Below are 19,114 nucleotides of genomic sequence, written 5' to 3' on the forward strand. Positions count from 1 at the left end.
CTATGATTTAAGCCATAAAAGCCCTACACTCTACTCTCTCTCACAAACACATGCACACCCAGCTGTACTGACATACAACATATGAAGCTACAGACATTGCTACCATGCTGATACTATTATTGGTGTTGGCAACTGGTTATTCAAAAGTTGCTGGGTGGTAGTAGAGGTGGTGTTCATTGTATTGGTTTTCATGTTGGTGATAGTGGGCATATTGTTGGAGGTAGCAGTGGTCATACTGTTTTCGTTAATTGTACTGATATTTAGTTTCAAGTCAATCTTTATTGAGCTAAGATCAAAGACATTTCATTCAACTTTAAAAACACTGGAGTACCACATTATTTCTGTTGTTGTCTTATATTTTAGATGGAGTTGTTTATCCTGTTCATAGCATTGTTACTGTTGTTGATCATTAAGGATTTGGTGGGCTGGTAATGGTAGTGATTGTACTGGTTTTGATGATGAAAACAGTTGTATTGGTGTTGATGATAATGGGTGCTGGTGAAGGAAGACAGAGAGAGAGAGAGAGAGAAACAGAGAGTGAGAGGGAGATGGATGGACAGACAGGCAGGTAGGCAGGCAGACACTCATTAAAATCCAAGAAAATATATATAAACAAATATTCAGTCAAAATTCCACCTCACACTTCATAGGTGTTTATAATAACACATATGTAAACATTTGCATACAGACATGTGTGTGTGTGTGTGTGTGTTATATGTAATTGTATTTTTTCAATTTGTTAACTACTTTGATCTTATTTAAAAGGCCAAGAAGCAGCCTTTTGGCTAAATGGAAGTGTAGATTTTAAATTCTTAAAATTTACTCCACTTTCCAAAAGAGCAAAATTACAGACAATAACTCCAAATTAGTACTCATATTTTACAATTTCTAAAAGTATGAAATCCCATAATCTGAAGTAGCCATAACAAAGGAGGATGACTATTTTGTAGAGTGTACACTTAATCTCTATTTTCTTAAAACTGGATCATCACAACAGACCATGAGCTCAAATAGTAAGAAAAAAAAAATTATCAAGGCTAGCTACTAGTAAAGTCAGCAAATCAATTTGCATTCATAGCAGAAGTCGTAGCAATACATTGAAGACATGAATGTCATAACTTGTTTCCTTCTCCTCAGGAATCAACAAATCTTGTGAATTAACATACCCAAGGTCTCTATTAAATATAAATTGTGTGTGTGTGTGCGCACGCACGTGCGTGCATACAAGAGTGAATGTGTCTATGAGAGTAGGTATATGTATGTATGGATGATAGACAAAGACAGACAGATAATCTCATACACAGATGGAATACATAGTAAAACATCAAAAATCTTCATTCTCTCCTTGATCATTTGTAATTTTGTTGAATCCCTCAACATGATATTAATTAGTTCTGTTGATTTCTGAGGATAAATAGCTCACCCGGAGAAAATCCAGTGTCACAGTTAACTGATCCAGCTGAAATAAATTATTATATTATTCTATCATGTTGTTCCTATTTGTCACTACCTACGCATGAATGTGTGTTATATAAACATATAGATAAATAGTTGGAAGTTTAAGTAAAAAATAGACAATATACCATACTATAAATATTAACTTATTAATTCCTGTGAACAAAGATTTATCTGGATATTGATGTTTGAAGCAATTTAAGTGGAGAATAATTTTACAGTAAATTTATCTGTAACTTATTTGTAGCAAAATTTTGTCAAACAGAATGAAATTTGTACTAAACTGAACTTAGCTTACATAAGTTTAGTTCAATCATTAGACTGTAGTCATACCAAAACAACAAGCCTTCAAGAATTTTGCTCAGTTGACCTCTATACTTAAGTCAATCTAGTACACATTTTCTATTCATACAGTTTTTATTTATCAAAAGTTTTACCTTTCTGGAGTAAAAAGATAGAACTCAACTATATGTCTATGTCTGCGCCTATCAAGTAAGCACCTACATGGTTGGCTAAGTTGCTAGAAATCACAGTCAACTCTCTCTCTCTCTCAAACCATACATCACCATCTTAGACAAAAGACACACTGGATAATGTGTTACTGATACACTGTGTCTTGAAATAAGATAGAATTATCAACTGTAAGATCTTTGACTACTGGTTAAAGATCTTACAGTCAGGGCTGATCTAGAGCTAAACAGCACAGTGGCCATCATAGGAGGAAATTAGCCATTACAAATTGAATAAATTGCTTTCAAGAAAGAACATTACTTTAGAAATTTTCTTGTCACAAAGAAATCACTTTAAAATAAGGAGGTATGAAATGAACTTTATGATAATTATCTTTATTGGCAAATTTTCAGTCTATTGTAGTATCTAACTTATTTTTATGTCTGAGGATTTTATTAATGTATGTGTGAATCTGAAGCAAGGAATTGTTCTTTCTCAACCATGAATAACATGAAATATATAGAACAGTGTCAAATATAGAATGTATGTGTGTATGCATGTGCATGCTTGTGTAACTTACTATCAAAAGTAAATATATTCAAGATATAATAAAAAACATATACGCATAGATTTTCGCACAAATATGTATTTATATACAAGTGGCACGTAAAAAGCACCAACCAATTGTTGTCGTTGCCAGCTTCCCCTGGACCTGTGCCAGTGGCATGTAAAAAGCACCCACAACATTCACGGAGTGGTTGGCGTTAGGAAGGGCATCCAGCTGTAGAAACACTGCCAGATCAAGATTGGAGCCTGGTGCAGCCTCCTGGCTTCCAAGACCCTGGTCAAACCATCCAACCCATGCTAGCATGGAAAACAGACGTTAAACGATGATGATGATCTACTACAGTATATACATGTGTTTGTGTGCGAATGTTTGTGTATGGCGATAACTTTTCCTAAACTATTGTGTATTTTTTTTAACATTATTTAACTGTGTGTGTGTGTGTGTGTGTGCACGTGTGTGCGCAAGTGTGTGTGTGTGTGTGTGTGTGTGTGTGCACGCACACGCACATGCGCACAGGTAATTATAATGTATCTATAATCAAATTGACACTGTAAACATCTTAAAATATCAACCATTACAATTTAAATTGGATTTTTCAAAGGATATAGTTTTACAAATTTTCTTGTCACAGTAAATTATTTTAAATTGTGTACATGCACTTGCACATACTTATTTAAATATAATCAAGAGCTATTGAGCTTTAAGCATCATATTAGATCTATGAAAGAATTAGGTCTGAGCAGTTACCTGAGTACCTTTTTGAGCACTTGACTTAATTTATGCTCTATATTGTTCCACCTGTTGACATTGTGAAAACATTAGTTTTCATAATATGACTGTTTTTTCTCTCCAACACCAAGCATTTTCAAAACACCAAATTTTATATCCTGTGTAATTCTTTTTAAACTACAAACTTCAGTTCCACTTGATGGCTTCTTCCCAGACACCTTGAATTGTAAGTAAATCTCACAACATAGCAAACAATGCTTATCCACAACAAATGTATAGTAAAAAAATATAGTGCCAGAAAAGAACTGTTTTTTATAAAGAAAACAGTTTGAGAATAAAAACTTATCTTATTCTTATGGATATAAGAAAGGAAATTAGGAGGAAATTAGCCATTACAAATTGAGTGAGGTGAGGGGAAATATTACATGAATAAAGTTAGTTGTAAGGTTACCAAATTCATGGGCACTTCACCCTTTGCATCTCAGACTTGAGCCGTAAGAAATCCAAGCTCTACTCTCTCTCTCTCACACACACACAGGCACTCATGCAGAGACACACATACATGCACACACGCATGCACACACACACACACACACAGTTGTTTGATACAGATCATATGTAGCTACAGACATTGCTATAATGCTGACACTATAATTGTTGATTCTAGTTAGTCATTCAAAAGTGAGTGACTTGATAGCAGCAACAGTGTTGGTTGTTTTCAGTGTTGCTGATGGTGATAGTGGTCATATAACTCTTGCTAATGGTATTATTGTTGCTATTTAGTTTCAAGTCAATTTTCATTGACCTAAGACCAAAGACATTTCATTCAACTTTTAAAGTACACTAGGACACCATAAAATCTCAAGAAATTTTTCATTTTAGATGGAGTTTCTTATCTTGTTTGTAAGGTTGTTGTCTTTGGTCATAAAGAATTGATGAGTTAGTAATAGCAGTGATTGTATAGGCATTGCTGTTGATGATAGTAGCGGTGATGAGGATATATATATATATATATATATATATATATATATATATATATATATATATATATATCTTTATAGGTATGTTGGTGCAAACAGGAAAAATAGAACTCAAAATATGAGTATATGTATATTTTTATTAATATTTAGCAGAAGTAACGGAGTGACTCAAGGTCCGAGAGTCTCATGTGTTGGCTAAATATCAAATATACGCGGTTGTAAGATCGCGGTTTCGATTCTCAGACCGAGCGTTGTGAGCGTTTATTGAGCGAAAACACCTAAAGCTCCATGAGGCTCCGGCAAGAGGTGGTGGCAATCCCTGCTGTACTCTTTCGCCACAACTTTCTCTCACTCTTTCTTCTGTTGGCCTGCTCGCTTAGCCAGCAGGGTGGCCTCATTTGAAGGCTAAAACAAAGCTAAGCGCATTGTGACCAGCGATGTGTAGCAACATCTGATAGCCTGGTCGGTCACGGTGATCACGGTGATATATATATATATATATATATATCTTTCATCTTTTACTTGTTTCAGTTATTAGACTGCAGTCATGCAACAGAACTGCCGTGAAGAATTTTGGTCAAATGAATCGACCCCAGTACTTATTATTTTTTTGTAAAGCCTGATAGTTATTTTATTAGTCGCTTTTGCTGAACCACTAAGTTACAGTGATGTAAACACACCAACATCAATTATCAAGCGGTGGTGGTAGATAACCACATACATAAAAACACACACATATGGACTTCTTTCAGTTTCCATCTACCAAGTCCACTCACACGGCTTTGGTCAGCCGAGGGCTATAGTAGAAGACATTTGCCAAGGGTGCCATGCAGTGAGACTGAACTTGGAACCATGTGGTTGGGAAGAAAACTTCTTACCTCACAGCCACACACACACACATAGGTACATACATACATACATAAACATAAATGGATATATACTCATCCATAAACATAAATGGATAGATACTCATCAGCAAAAGAGACTGATAGAATAAGTACTAGGTTTACAAAGAATAAGCCCTGGGATCAATTTGTTCGATTTAAAGCAGTGCTCCAACATGGCCGCAGTCAAATGACTGAAACAAGTAAAAGAATATACATATATTATAAACATATATATGTGTATATATGTTTGTGCGTGTGTGTTTGTGTGGTTATGAGAATGTGCCTATATGTGTATTTGTGAATATATGCACCTGCATGCATGCATTTGTATGGTTATGTCCGCCTGTGTTATATCAACCAACATGCAACATACAATTTTAAGTATCATTTGAAGACATTACAAACACACTACAGTAGACATTGCGTTTCTTCTGATTGAATGGGCTTTTTGCTCATATAATTTTATCAACATGTTAGACAGTTTTATAGATATTTGTAGAACATAACTACAGTGTCATCTGTTTAATTTAGAAGACCTTCCAAGTACTGAATATGATATTTATCATGCTGCTATTTTCTCAATTGTATGGTTTATCATTACATTTTGTGTTATTTCTTTCATTCTCTCTCAACTTTAATGTACATGCATATGCACTTGTCTATCTAAAAATGAGTCCATGTGATATATACATTTCCTCATAGTGAAAGAATTCATATGTATACGCACATATATATATACATTTTGTATGTGTGTGTGTGTGTGTGCGTGTGTGTGTGAGTGTGTGTGTGTATTATACATTTATATATATATATGTAATAGATATTTACATTACATATATATACATACACATCACATGCATGCACGCACGCACACACACACACACACACACATACACACATACATACACACATACATATATATATATAATGTATAATATCATTGCTATTGTGTAGTGGTTTAATAAAGTATTGATTCGGTATTATCTGATAGTTGATGATTGATTTAGATATATTTCTCCATTTTCTCATTTTGTATATATATATATATATATATATATAAATTGTATATTTATTTCTTGATTGCCCACAGGGGGATAAACATAGAGGGGACAAAGAAGGACAGACAAAGGGATTAAATCGATTACATTCAACTCCAGTGCGTAACTAGTACTTATTTAATCGGCCCCGAAAGGATGAAAGGCAAAGTCGACTTAGGTAGAATTTGAACTCAGAATGTAACGGCAAGCCGAAATACCGCTAAGCATTTCACCCAGCGTGCTAACAATTCTGCCAGCTCACCAACCCTGTATGAATTATATATTACATATAAATTATTTTATAGCAGTGAATCAGCAGAATTTGGAAAGCATTGAACAAAATTTTAGGGGTATTTAGTTATATCCCTTTGGCTTATGTTCAAAACCACATGAGGGGCAACATTGCCTTCCATCCTTCTGGAATAGTGAAAATATAATACCATTCAAATAATAGAGTCAATCTGAAGCCTTATAATGATATTTGACTTCAATATAGTTATAATACAGTAGCATTCATATAGAGTATATGCTGTATTATAAAATATATCTATAAATTCTTACTCAATATTGAGATAATATATAAGAGAATACATGTGTGTGTATTTCAAAAACTTATTGTTAACAAAAGTTGGGATGCGTGCTGTTCAGTTACTCAATAAATGAAAAATGTACTAAATACTACAAAAACGTACATGTAGGACAGACACAGAAGGACCATCATCAGTTATCGACCAAAAATACTAATATTCAGTTTCATGCCTTTAACAATAAGACTGGGAACTTCGTATATCAGCGGCACCCACTATATATTTGTGTGTGTGTGTGTGTGTGAGAGCAAGTGTCTTCTACTATAGCCTTGGGCCAAACAAAGCCTTGAGTGGATTTGGTAGACGGAAACTGAAAGAAGCATGTCGTATATATGTATATGTATGTATATATATATATATATATATAAGTATGTATGTGTGTGTTTATATGTTTGTGCGTCTGTGTTTGTCCCCCATCATCGCTTGACAACTGATGCTGGTGTGTTTACGTCCCCGGCAAAAGAGATCGACGGAATAAGTACTAGGCTTACAAAGAATAAGTCCTGGGGTCGATTTGCTCGACAAAAGGCGGTGCTCCAGTATGGCCACAGTCAAATGACTGAAACAAGTAAAAGAGTATATATATATATTATATATATATATAATACACACACACACCTATATATATACACATATTCACACACATATACATATATATACATACATATATATGTATACATATATATATATATATAGTGAAATGAAAATTAAAAACGTTTACAAACTCGGTTCATCTTATACTGCAGTTTCGTCTTTTTGTATATACATATAATATACATATATCCATACATCTATATGCATATGCACACACACACACACACACACAAATCTTGAACACATATTTTAATGTAATTCCTAATTTCATTATTCTTTTGTTTTTTTTTTATTGGAAAATGGATGTTGATGATGATGATGACGACGATGACGATTATTATTATTATATTATTATTATTATTATTATTAGCACACAGCCACATGCAGAGACACAGACTGAGACAAACAGACATATGAAGACTTTAAATTACAATGCACAGTTAATGTCAATGTTAACACTTGATTTAGTTGTAGAGCAGTCAATATATCTTGATTAGATATACAGCCTTAGCTCAGTTGAGTTTAGAATGGTCAACATTAACAAGATAGAATATTATGAATTCATTATACTACCCTTTATAAGGCAAATGGAACCCCATCATTCTATATTCTAACAGGTGAATGTATCTGTCTATCCTGTACACACTATGTCAGGTACATAAAGAAAATTAAGTTCATAGGAGAGGGGGTTTCTTTCCTTTCTTCTTTTAGGAAATGTGTCTTTTAGAAATAAACTGCAACAGTATGGCCACAGCTCATGAGCTGAAACTAGAATCAATCAATCATAGTTTGTTTTTCGTTGTTGTTTTTTTAACTAAGGTACACTGACTTTAGTAGATTTGGGTCAACTAGTAATACAAACAAACTTTTCAAAGACAGTTGAAATATGAAAAGGAAGGTATATGGACTCAGGAGTTCCAATATTAAAAAAACATTGCAAACTGGAATACACTACTTTAGTTCTTCTCAATGTTTCTCAGATAATGAGTAAATGTAATAATATAAATTTTTCTGGCACAATTCATTTTATCTGCCATGTTTGCATGTATTTACACTTTACTTAAGCTAGTACAATCTCTGATAGTTTTTCAGGTGGTTTCTTCTAAAATGTATGTAGTATAGCAAAATATTCAAGAACATTGGAAACCGTGCTTCAGAAATAAAACTACAAACTCATTATAGGTCAGTGTATATAATATTTAGGAATAAGGCACCAGATGAGGATTGAATATTAGCTCAATGAAAACAGTATAAAATACAAAAACCTGAAAGATGAGGCTCATAACCCAGGAAATTCATCTGCTCTGCTGTTTTAATACATCAACTCTTTTCAAATAGTCATTTCTACTTACAACCAAAAGTATTCTGCATTTTGCACCAAGATTTGCAAAGTTGTCTGAACTGAAAATTAACCAAAATTGAAATTATTCAAAACTTACCTGAAACTGAAACTTCTAATGTTCCATTGCGAGAGACATCAGAGTTAAGTCTTGAATCCAAGGTAATTTCTCCAGTTGAAGGATTTAGATCTAAAAGATTTCCTTCATTACCTGACACAAATGTATAGGTCAAAGTGTCACGGTTAATTTCATCTGGATCATATGCAGGAATTCTCCCAATAATACCAGTTGGAAAATAATTCAAAAGGTTGTTGATGATGATAGTGAAATCTTGTAGCTGGGGTTTGTTATCATTAATATCCGTAACAGCAATAATAATAGTAGTATCAGAAAAAAGATTTTCAGAGATGGCACGAAGGCGTAGCTTATAAAACTTTTTGCTTGATTCATAATCAAGATCAACATTAGATAAAATTATAGCAGCTGATCCAGGGCGTCCACGTAGCTCAAAATCATCACGATCATACTCATTCAAAAGCATGTACTGAATCTCTGCATTTTCTCCAACATCAGGATCATGGGCCATAAGTTTTGCAACAGTTGATCCTATAGGGCTATTTTCAACAATTTCCACTCGGATTTCAGCGGCTTCAAATTGTGGTTTATTATCATTAACGTCTTCTACATCAATATCTATTACAACTGATGAGGAAGTTGGATTAGCTCCTCTATCAACAGCATAGGCAACTAGTTCATACTTGGACACACGTTCTCGATCAAGTTTCTTATTAATTCGAATTGCACCCTGAGTAGTATCAATGAGAAAATCACCATTGCCATCATTGCCATTTTCAAATGTATAGTAAATTTGACCATTACGCCCAGCATCTCTGTCTCTGGCTGAAATTTCAAGTACTCGTGTTCCAATTTCAGCACTTTCCAAAACATAACCTGAGTAGCGTATTTCTTGAAATTCTGGTTTGTTGTCATTTACATCCTCAATAGTAATAACTAAATCTGTGGTGTCCATTTTAGATGGCTTTCCTTGATCACTGGCTGTAACACTGACTGTATAACCAGCTTGCTTCTCTCGGTCAAGCTTTTTGTGGGTGTAGACATCTCCAGTATTTGCAACAACTGCAAAAACATCAGTAGGATCGATGCTGTAAGTTATTCGTGCATTTTCTCCAACATCTTGATCAAGTGCAAAAACATTAAAGATAGTTTTTCCAACAGGTACATCTTCTGAAACACTTATACGATAAGGTGTGTTCTGAAATTTCGGTTGGAATCTGTTTGTATCAATAATCTGAATAAACACTTCAGCAACATCTTTATTTCCAAGAAGGTCTGATGCTGTAACTGTCAAAGTATACCGACTGTGTTCACGATAGTTAAGAGTTTTGGCCACCAAAATGGTTCCATCAGTTGAAATAATACGAAAGGCATCATCAGTATTGCCCTTAGTAATGCGGTAGTTTAGTTCAGCATTTGTTCCTTCGTCTTTGTCAGTGGCTGTAACAGCCACAACTTGATGTCCATGTTTAGCTTCTTCAGATACACTGACATTGTAAACTTTAGGGTTAAAAATCGGGGCATTATCATTAACATCTCGAATGACAAGTTCTACTTTTGTAACAGCTGATCGGGGTGGTTTTCCGGAATCTTTAGCTTCAACACTAAATGTATATGATGTAGAATTCTCTCTATCCAATACTGCAGTAGTTCGAATCCATCCAGTTTTAGGATTTATAGTCAAAGGTAAGTAGGCTGGTCTTTGCACAATTCTGTAAACTAATTCAGCATTCAAACCAGAATCCCGATCAAATGCCTGAATTTGTCGAATACTGGTATTTGCAGGAATATTTTCAGTAACAGGTTCTAAGTAATTATTAAAAAATTCAGGATCATTGTCATTAATATCTGTAACACGAATATTTACTGTTGTACTGTTTGTTTTGGGTGGAGATCCACCATCTTGAGCACGGATCTTGAGAGAGTATTGTTTAGTATCTTCAAAGTCTAATGATTTTTGCAGAATAAGTTCTCCAGTAGCATGGTTAATACGAAAAACATTCCGACTGTTACCACCTGAAATAGTGTATGATATTTCTGCATTTTTGTCTTTGTCTTTATCTATAGCTGAAATATTTACGATTATGGGGTTGGAGCTAACATCAATATCTTCAGGAATTTCTGTTGAATATGATCGTTGACTGAACTGAGGATAATTATCGTTGTCATCAATTATAGTGATTTCAACTGTTGCTGTTGAAGTTTTCCTTTCTGACACAGGAGCCTGATCAGTTGCTTGGATTATTAGTCGATAAAAACTAACTACTTCCCGATCAAGATACTTACGAGTAGTAATAATACCATTGTATGGACCAATAGCAAATGCATCATTAGGTTCCTCGGGGTTTAAAATTGAATACTTGATTTTTGCATTGTCTCCTATATCTCTGTCTGTAGCACGGACAGATAAAATGACAGAATCAATATCAATGCTTTCTGAAACACTTTCTACATAGACTTTTTTTTCAAAAACAGGAACATTATCATTGGCATCAGTTACTGTAATAATTAATGACACAGAACTACTTTGAGGTGGGACACCATTATCTGTTGCAATAACAGTGAAATAATGTTTAGGAATTAGTTCGCGGTCAAGTTTTGTCACAGTGGTAACTTTGCCAGATGTAGGGTCGATCGCAAACATAGACTGGCTACGTTTATCCTGGGTAGCAATCAGGGTATAGGTTATTATTCCTGCGTCTTCTTTATCTGGGTCTGTTGCCGTAATGAACCCAACAATAACACCAGCGGATTCGTCTTCTTGAACACGTTTAGTATAATACACCTGAGGAAAACGTGGAGCACGATTCCGGTACGCTCGTCTGCGACGACGACTTCGCGTTTTTTCCTCTAAGGAGTGTTCTAAGAACTTATGTGTGTTGTGAAGAATTTTAAAAGAGGTCTTCTTTTCTTGTTCATCACAACCAAATTGTATATCACCATAAATAGTTAAAATACCGTCAAACGGATGCATTTCATTTCTAGCTCTAATGCAATATTTGCTACTTACAGTATAGTCTTTGCTGTTATGTATTATTACATTGCAAAGTTTATCGTGTATGGATTCGGACAAAAATTTGAGCAAGCAAGCCAGAGGCTCTCCCTTTGAAATGATAGGATAACTATCTTTGTAACTATTAATTACAATTAATTGATAGTTCTGTAGCAAAACATTATGAGGCATACTTTTTCGCCTGTGGTTTTGATGACAATCAGGACCATAGGCATACACTGATAGCGGCATGACAGTATGACTGGGCATCCGATGATTATGCAGGGTGTGTGTGTGCGCTGTTATATACAAATTCAAATGACCAGTTGGTTTAATAACATGGGAAAATGTTGACCAATTAAAGGGGCTTTTGATGTATAAATGACCAGTGCTAGAGTCCAATGAAAAATAGTCAAAGACTTCATAACTGTGGCGAGTTGGATCGATTTCATAGTACCAGTGAGGTCCGAGACTAGCGTTAAAGATTAGAAGTCCATTGGGATTAGGTATCCTGTAAGTTTTCGTTGGACTGGCAATGTTCATAGAACTGTCCGCGATGTTTTGGCAGATATTGAGTGTATAGGGCGAATCAGCAACAAACTCAGCAGTAACTAGTCCGCTGACAGCAAACATGGACATGACAACGACAAAAAACACACAAGCACGAAAATGCGACAGACACGCACAACTCATGACCATTGTTAATATTATGTAGTTAACATCGAATTTCTTCTTTTCTATTCTCTCTTTCAAGCCTTTTCTTCTCCTTTCTAAGTCGTGTCAAGGATGTTTGAGTATTTAATGTGTATTCCTTTTCAAAATAATGCCTAAAATCCTTTCCGATCATATAGAAAAGAAGGAGAGCGAGGAGACAAGAGAGAGAGAAAAAAAAACAGTAGCCACTTACCGCTGTAAAGTAGGTATACTACCCAGGTAAAAAGTAAATAACAGAGGGGTAAAAAAAACTGATCACTAGTTTCTTCCTTCCCTGCGTAATCGATGTAATATTATCGATGATTCTGTAATAAAGAAATTGATGTTAATCCATACTAGTCATCTTGGTTAGTTACTATCCAGTCACAATCAACAGAGGTTGATATATTGGAAGAAGACAAGAGGACACCATGAACAAATGTGTTAGGGAGTTTTATGTAAACGTTCGCTAGGTAAGGAGTTTACATAAATGTGTAACGTTTGCTAGGTAAAATCTCATGGCTTCAAACAACACCCAGTCGACTGAAATATTATTGTTGCAGTAGTAGTAAATCCTGTGTAGTTGTTGATGAAGCTGTTGATTGCTGATTTAGTAGTAATAGTTTGTTGTTTTTTCTTAATGCTTCCACGTTATCTATATCATCGGAAGAATTGTTTTACGATGCGATCAGTTCGGCTGCAGATCGCTGCGACTAATCTCTCACTCACGTTTCGCTTTCTCTCTCTCTCTCTCTCTATTTCTCTCCCTCATCCTATTTAGTTTTCTCTTTCTCTTTAAGTTTATACTCCCTCTCGTGTTACCTCTATGCATTTACACACACACACAAACTCTGTCTCTCTCTCTTTTCCACAATATGATAGGTGTCTCGCACTACTCCCCATTTTCTTTTCCATTTCAATGTTTTTCTGGTTAATCTCTAGTTTAGAACCCGGTCAGAAAAATGAAAATAAAAATAGTGTAATAAGTGTAAAATAATGTGTAGTAAATGAATATGAAAAAAAAAATGCGCACGGGGGTGGGGGAGAAGACTCGGAAAATTCACGATGTAAATTTTCCGAGTCCTCTCCCCACTCTCCCGTTCGTCGGCGCAATTTTTTTTCATATTCATTTACTACACATTTTTGTTTTTCATTTTTGTGACGAGGTCTTACCTTTTCATATAATATATACAGGTGCCCATATATATATAAATAAACATATACATACACACACACACACACACACACACACACACACATATATATATATATATATATATATATATATATATATATATATATATATATATACATATATATATATATATACATATATATTTATATATAATAATAATATTAGGGAGTAAATCCAAACTTACAGGGAAAAATTAGATTAGGATTAAATCTAATTTTATAGTATAAATATATATTATATTAAATTAGAGATAAAACCACTATTAGGCAAATCAAACAATGAAAATCATAAGCCAATACATAGAAATAAAATTAATTAAAAAATATATAAAAAATATAAAACATAAAATATAAAATTCCAAATTAAAATATTTAAATTAAAGTTAAAATTTTTAAAATTATTTAAATTAATAATTTAAACTTATAAATTTTAAATATATATATATATTTTATTATTATTATTTTTTTTAATTATATAACTATCAAAAAGTATTAAAAGTTTAAAATAAGATAAAGAGTAAAAACACTACGATCGTTTCATGCCCGTAACCAATTCGAATAACAATAATTTAAATTCAATTAATAATTCGAATTATGGTTACAGTCAATCTTCAGGTTAATTATAATATTTTAATAAATAATCAGAAATATTTAAACAATATTTTTTTAGAAATAAATAATATAATAATTTTTCTTATATACTAGAAGATAATATTTAGAAGGCGGTGAAAAACATTAAATTTCATAAATACCCAAACAGAAATAATGAATATTTAAGAAATTTAGCAATTAGAATTAAAGAAATGAGAAATATGGTTGGTATTATTGTACAATCAGATAAAACTAGGAATCTATATAAATTGGATGTTAAATTATATGATAACCTTTTAGAGAAAGAGATAATTAAAAAATATAAAATTGTTCCAGATAGTATACTTTATAATATTAATAAGGCCTCTAAATTAGTCATGATAAACTATAAGTTGGATAATAAAACTGAACTTTATGTACCTATGCACCCTAGAATTACTCTGAAAGACCATAAAGATAATTTTTATTCAGACCCTAAAGTTAGATTAATTTGTCCATGTAAATCTGACCTTGGTAAATTGAGTAAACTTATTTTAGATAAATATATTAATAAATTAAATAAACTTAATTACTTAAAATTATGGTTTAGTAATAATAATACTTTAAATTGGTTTAAAGAAAAAAATCGATACAAATTTATTCAAATAGATATAGATAATTACTATTCTTCTATTAATGAAATTGTGTTTAATAAGGCCCTTATTTTTGCAATGAATAAAGTGGGAATGACTTTTGAAGAGGTTAATGTAATTAAAAGGCTATATATATATGATATTTTAATCCAGCCAGTATCTTGTTACTCCCAGATTTGCCTGTTGGTGCACAGGATCTTCGGGCAATTATTAACACAAGATATAAGTTTCATAAACTACAAAATATAAATACCCACACTTGAAACGTACCTGTTATAACTCTTTATCTCAATTTGACTGTACGTGAAGGTATTTAGAATGCCCAAACTTATTTCTGCAAATGTGCTAAGCTCTGATGTTGATCATAGTTTATTCAATGAGTAGGAGTGAGGTAAATGCAGTTAAAATAGGGGAGGGGTCCATTAGAGGCCTATTTAAGTGGCCCTTTAGAGACTGAACCTCCTTACCATACTCCCTGGGAGTTCTTGGTATGAAATTCTTTGTCATTGCTCTGATTTGGTTGTCAATGCCATGTATTTAGTTTAAAATGCAGTAAAAATAGGGAGGTCATTGGGGTCCCAATTAGGCGGCCCTTAAAAAATAGACCCCCTTAGGATATTCTCAGGGATTGAGGGAGTTGCTGGTTTGAGTTTCGTTGCCCTTGCACCAACGATCTAAGAGGAGTTAACGAACATAAAAACGTAATGGGCAGAGAAACATCATTCAAATTTATAATAGGATAAACATACAAATATACATACATGCATATATATATATATATATATATATATATATATATATCCCTCAAAAAAGAACAACAAACACAAAAAAAAACAACAACGCGAGGATGTGGTACATGTAAAGTATTAGCAGACGCTCACAGAAAGAAAGATGATTTAACGTTTCGAGCAACGCTCTTCTTCAGAAAAAGAGGAATGTCCAATAGAAAGGAAGACGGAGGAAGAAAATCGCCATAAACAAAAGAAGACAGGTATATGAACAATAAGCAGGTGTGTTAGTTTGACACTTGGGAAAGTGGGAAAGTCTTTTATGTTTCGAGCCTACGCTCTTCAACAGAAAGGAATATAAGGAAATAAATAGAGAGAGAATTTTTAAAAACTTGTGAATTTAGCGATCAGTCATAAGATACAAATATATAAGTATATTTTTATGTGTATGTGTGTGAGAGAGACGGGTAAGAGAGAAAGGGAGAGAGAGAGATTTACACCTGAAGAGGTAGTCACTCATATGCACCCACGAAACTTTGTGTCGTGTAGAGATGAATCAAGTTATCAAATTCATATAAACGTCAGCTACATGTCGAATACTAATTTGTTGCTCTACTTCCCCCTATATATGTATGTATGTATTCATGTGTGTGCGTGCATGCGTGTGTGTGTGTGTGTGTGTGTGTGTGTGTGTGTGTGTGTGTGTGTGTGTGTGTGTGCATGCTACTATGTAGTTTTATATCCAGAATTCTCTCCAATGGAGAAAGGGTAAGTTTCTAACCTAGATCCAAAGCTCCTTTATTGGAATTTCAACATCAAGTATTTGGTATCAATTTATGTGCAGATCTCTGTATTGCTTCATGTATGTGTGCTCATACATATTGTTGCATAACTAAACATGTGCATATGCACTCATATGCTAAACTTTGGGAAAGTTTTATACATTTTTACAATTCCAATGATGGCTTGCATCTGTTACCTGCTAATTAGCTTTCTCCTTTTTGGTTGTGGAACCCTAATTTCTCAAGGTTGGTCAGATATGTATGTATGTATGTATTATGTATGTATGTATGTATGTATGTATGTATGTATGCATGCATGTGCGGAAATATAAGCACACCGGTTGTCAAGTGGGAGGTGGAGAGGCAAAAACAAACACAAATACATATACGACAGGCTTCCACTCAGTTTCCGTCACAAGGTAATTGGTTAAATCGGGGCTATAGTAGAAAACATTTCCCCAAGGTACCGTGCTGTGAGACTGAACTCGGAACCACGTGGTTGCAAAACAAGCTTTTTAACCTATGTATATTTGCATGTATTTATAATTGTATATATTACAAATACATTTTAAAGTAAATTTGATATATATATATATATATATATATATATATATATATATATATATATAACACATAGATGTTTTTATATATACACAATATATATAGCAATATATTATATCTGTATTGTATGTGTACTCGGATATATATTCTAATTATTTATTTATTAATATATTACACATACATACATACATACATACAGACAGACAGATCGAAAGATAGATAGATAAATAGATAGAGGGGAAGAAGGAGGGTGAGAGAGAGTATGGTCAGGGTCCTAAACTTGAGATTAACCTATGAAAATTGTGTGTGTGTGTGTGTTTATTAATCACTCTTCTATCACTTTCTGTTTTTGCATATTCTACTGTAGGGTCTATTTCTCTTTCTTTCTCCGAGCTCTTCTCTCTCTCTCGTTTTCTTTAAATATTTCTTTTGTTCATATCATGCTTCTTCTACCTCTATGTATATTCATATCCTTTCTTTCTCTGTCGCTACTTTTCTTTTTATATCTCTTTTTCTCTTATTCTTTTTCATTTTGAGTATATATAATTTCTGTCTTGATCGCTTTGTTTCTCGTTTAACGCCGACTAAAACAAAATGTAATAAACAAAACTATCTTACCCTATGCTACAAACACAATTTTCGTTCATTATCTATTCTGGTGGTGGCAGAAAAGACAAAAAAGAAGGCTACTTCTTTCTGTCCTCAGATAATGCAATTTGTCTTTCTATCCACAGTGTTCTTTAATCACCTCACTATCTACTTTAATTTTTACTTTCTTTTTCCTTTTCTATCTCTTTCCTTTCTTTCAAGTCTTAGAACTTTGGCAACCCAAAAGACATTATTGATATATTATTATTATATTTTAAATTTTTTATCTAGATTTTCAATCCGTATATTTTTTCAGGCTTTTTTGGGCCTTCGTGGTTTAATTGTTTAATTATTTGTTTACTTTTTGTTCTTCTTTCGTTCCTAATTGTGTGGTGGGTGGTTTCTTCCTCGTTTGTTTCTTGCTTACATAGTTACATAGACACAAACAAACTCGTATATAAATAACATATATAAATGTAAGAAAATTAGATACTGATGTGTGTATCATATAGATGTGTGTGTGTGTGTGTATGTATGTACATATAATACACTCACATTTACATAAGAGTATATAGAAGTTTAATATGTATGGGAGGTTACGTTAAATAAAGATTAAAACATGATCTGATATGGGACTTAATTAAAAAAATAGAATTATGTACATGTTTTTTTTTTTATATATCAACAGAAAATACATAATTTACAACTAGACTAAGCCAATTCGGTGAACCACACACACACATATATACCACCGCTGGATTATGTCATTAAGCAAAATAAGCACGTGCTTAGGGCATCAAAGGAAAGGAGTCCCACAGAAATGAAAATGGTTTACGGCACGAAAGAAATCACTTTAAACTTGCTAAAATAATATTCATAATGAAACAGAAGTTTTACTAAAATTGATTTTAACGATATCATCGAACACTTTACGATAAAGAAAAACAACGAAAGAGAAAACCTTCCAAATATAAATAAAATAGAAGCATACAAAAATAAACTCTATATTGCATATTACTGGGAATTTTGTTTCATTTTGAAAACTAAAAATTTATTTTATGGTTTATAATCGTTAACATTTTTAATTACTTTTGCTTACATTTTGAACCACTGAGGGCACCAAAACCTTTGGTAACCGGTAATAAAGTCACAGGGCAAAAAGTCACAGTAATAAAGTTACAATTTTGGCGAGGAAACAATAATAGTAAAACATACATATATAATCATAAAAATCATTATCATTTTGCGCTATTGTCTACGCTGGTATGGTTTGGATGGATTGTCCCAGTATACCACAGTTCATATTCAGAGTCACAGCCCTGATTGGATGCTCTTCTGAAAACCAACCAATTTACAGACTCTAGAGAGTGTATGTATCTTACCATAGCGTGAGTTCATGTAAGTTGCTTTACCTTTTTTCTTTTTTGTCTTTCAATGCTCAAAAGCTAAGGAGTCCTCTAGTCTACAGTTATATACACAGAAATTTAAAAAGTACATAGACATCCTCACTTTGTGTGTGTGTGTTTAGGGAGAGAGTCAATTTAGAGTCATCTATTTACTTTTGAGACATCTGTGTGTGTGTGTGTGTATATATATATATATATATTATATATATATATATACTAGCAGTATCGCCCGGTGTTGCTCAGCT

At 33.3% G+C, this 19,114-nt stretch overlaps 1 protein-coding gene across 7 annotated transcripts in view; it reads right to left on the bottom strand.

Annotated features, from left to right (window-relative positions):
- LOC115216961 (protocadherin-like wing polarity protein stan) overlaps positions 1–13,187 on the bottom strand; it is a 314,183-nt gene extending 300,996 nt beyond the window's left edge. For 3 of the 7 annotated variants that reach the window (XM_036507436.1, XM_036507435.1, XM_036507437.1), the window contains exon 1: positions 8,727–13,186. In XM_036507436.1, coding sequence (XP_036363329.1) covers positions 8,727–12,393 — 3,667 coding nt within the window. In that variant the 5' untranslated portion in view covers positions 12,394–13,186. Of the gene's footprint in view, positions 1–8,726 lie in introns of all 7 variants that reach the window. The other 4 variants (XR_005001272.1, XM_029786432.2, XM_029786431.2 and 1 more) reach the window with 2 other exon arrangements.
- Positions 13,188–19,114: the final 5,927 nt, after the last annotated feature.

The sequence above is a fragment of the Octopus sinensis genome, linkage group LG11, assembly GCF_006345805.1.
Source record: "Octopus sinensis linkage group LG11, ASM634580v1, whole genome shotgun sequence".
Classification (NCBI taxonomy): Eukaryota; Metazoa; Mollusca; class Cephalopoda; order Octopoda; family Octopodidae; genus Octopus; species Octopus sinensis.